We start from the raw sequence: 2,609 nt of genomic DNA on the forward strand, positions 1-2,609 counted from the left end.
TTCGTAGGGTGCCGTCATACGGCGTCAATCATTTAATTGATTTAGGCCTATGCGTTCGAGAGCCCCGGCATTGCAACTTGCAAGGCTGGAATGCCCCCGGCATGAATGGGTTAAACTGGAATTTTACCGTCTCTTATTTCGTGATTATTTGCTAGTGCATTTTATGTAATTTAAAGGGTCCTTTGAGGTAATGTGCCATTTGATATTTTTATTTTACCTGGTAAATACCCAAAGCATTCACCATTGCTTATCCAAAATATCCCTGATATTTATATGGAATATTAAATGTACCAAGGCGTCTTCATTCACTGTTTAACTTGTAAACAGTGTGGAGAGCCATGCTGGCCTTATGGGAACAGCAGCAAGTAAATAGTAGGGATAGGGGGCTTAAGATGTTTTGTTTTGTTCAGTTTAATATCATATGAAAAATAGTCAACATCCAAAATGTGTTCTGTGCAAAATCGGTATTTCAAAGATTTTTATGGCCCTCAAATCTTGCAATTTATAATTGCTTCAAGTATTGTTAACCATTACAAATAATTAGGAGTTTTGTTAGTCTTGATAGTAAGGGAGGGCATAAAGTATATAAAATTGTTGCAATAAGCTGTGTATACCCCACCCCCCTTAAATTGGATGTGGGATATATCATCACTGCAGTAAGTATAAATTGAACATTTTTATACATACAATTTCATGTCTACATATAGAAATAAAAATTTCACCTTTGGTACTGTTGATTAGGTCTGGATTGCGTGGTATCTGATCTGCACAATTTTTACACTTGAGACAGTTGTCTGTGATATCACACTTTAATGAATATTGTTTTTTTTTTTCTATTTGGAAAAATGGTACTGGAAATTAATCAATCTAAAACAAAACCTTTTTTGACAGTAATAGTCAAGGAATGATGCGTTATGGACCTATTAAGAATGTTTCACACGTTAGTAGTAGTCATTTGTCATTAGTATGATTGCTCATTGTAATCTGTATTGTTGGCGTTTTCCATGAACGCAGACTATGAATATTTTTGTCTGAAAGATATCTTTATCTTGTTTCTTGTTGGCTAACAATCCATGGCTTTAAACGTTAGCAATATTCACATTATGCAGTTAAATGTTGTAATGAATTAAAGGATTAATTGTATATTTGAATTTAGCAATTGTCCTCTACAACAATTTTTTGCTACCCCTACCCAAGTTATTTGATGTAGAGCTTGTCACAGAGTCTCATGATTTAGCCTTTTGAGAATTTTATCCATCCAGTTGTTTTTCTGTAGGAGGATAACTTTTCACCTATGACTTGCAATGTCACTTTCTGTATTAGGCAGATTGAGATTATTTATTTTTGTTTTTATATATTTATTCAGCCTGATCAATGCAATTACTATAATTTTACTTTTACATATGGGGGCAATGCCCTTCTATGGTGAAGGAATATTTTGAGAGAAAAGGTCAGGTCAGAAAACCTGGATGATGTACTAGTAACTAATCTTATTCACAATTGTGAATATAGCGCTGGAGAATATTTAAGTTAATTTTTCAATTTCCCTTAAATTTTAACATTTACTTAAAATAACAAATCCAGGTTTCTTTTTGGTTGCTAAACTGACTGACTGGTTCATTATTCAGTATAACTAGTTGTAAAAAATATTTTTTCACATTTTATTCATTGTTTTTTAAATCTATATTTCTTACAGGTTAAGGGAAAGGTGAAGGTGCAGGGAAAGGGAAAGAAGGTTGCAGCAGCCCCTCTAGTCACCAAGAAACCTGCACCCCCCAGGAAGGTCCAAAACTGTTTGATAAGAAGCCCAGAAACTTTGGCATTGGTGAGTTTTAGCTTCTGCTTAGCTATTAAAGGTGAAGCAGCACTTGATGTTCTTTGAACCTGCTAGTTTGTGAATTTTACATGAGACTGTTTCTCAAAGTCTTCAGTTATAAGTGTTAAATGAAGCTCTGAAATACTGGGGAAACTTGTGTAGAATTAATTATATAAATTAAAGTATAATCCCCCCCACCCCCAGACTTTCCTACTTTTTAGTAAGGCAAGGTTTCCTTTATGGTGCTTTTAATCATCCTAAAACCTTTAACCCATTTTGTATGGGTGTCATAGCATACATGTTTGCACCGATTAGGCCTAAAAGACGGGAGTCAATGCTTACATGATGCAACATCTGGATCTGCTCACAGTTGAAGCGTGCACACTATCATGAAGTATTATGGCTGTACTGCTAGCTCTAGAGCTACAGGGTTCCAAAGTCAGCCTAAACTTGCATTTTATGATGGATTTATGGAAAAATGTTTGAGCTAGTCTGCACTACCCGGAGGGCGGAGAAAGCCCTTTCCCCGTCCCTCTAGCTGGTGCTGCTAGTGTCGTAGACCGTCTACCTTGATCAGTTATGTCGCTAGGCGCCCTGTCGGCAATTGGTTAAGCACATTCCTTACTGACATCCTATCTACTGTTTACAGGTGGAAACATCCAGCCCAAGTGTGACTTGAGCCGCTTTGTGAAATGGCCGAGGTACATCCGTGTGCAGCTTCAGAGATCCGTCCTCTTGAGGAGACTGAAGGTCCCACCCCCAATCCATCAGTTCAAGTAGTGTCTTGATTCAC

At 36.9% G+C, this 2,609-nt stretch overlaps 1 protein-coding gene across 1 annotated transcript in view; it reads left to right on the plus strand.

Annotated features, from left to right (window-relative positions):
* Window positions 1-907: 907 nt before the first annotated feature.
* Window positions 908-2,609, plus strand: part of LOC122244293 (large ribosomal subunit protein eL8-like) — a 2,807-nt gene continuing 1,105 nt past the window's right edge. The window contains 4 exon segments of the mRNA XM_086548585.1: window positions 908-940; window positions 1,697-1,787; window positions 1,790-1,825; window positions 2,466-2,609. The exon segment at window positions 2,466-2,609 is cut by the window's right edge and continues 6 nt beyond it. Coding sequence (XP_086404711.1) covers window positions 908-940; window positions 1,697-1,787; window positions 1,790-1,825; window positions 2,466-2,609 — 304 coding nt within the window.

The sequence above is a fragment of the Penaeus japonicus genome, unplaced genomic scaffold (genome assembly GCF_977035675.1).
Source record: "Penaeus japonicus unplaced genomic scaffold, GWHDUDI00000001_assembly GWHDUDI00000021, whole genome shotgun sequence".
Classification (NCBI taxonomy): Eukaryota; Metazoa; Arthropoda; class Malacostraca; order Decapoda; family Penaeidae; genus Penaeus; species Penaeus japonicus.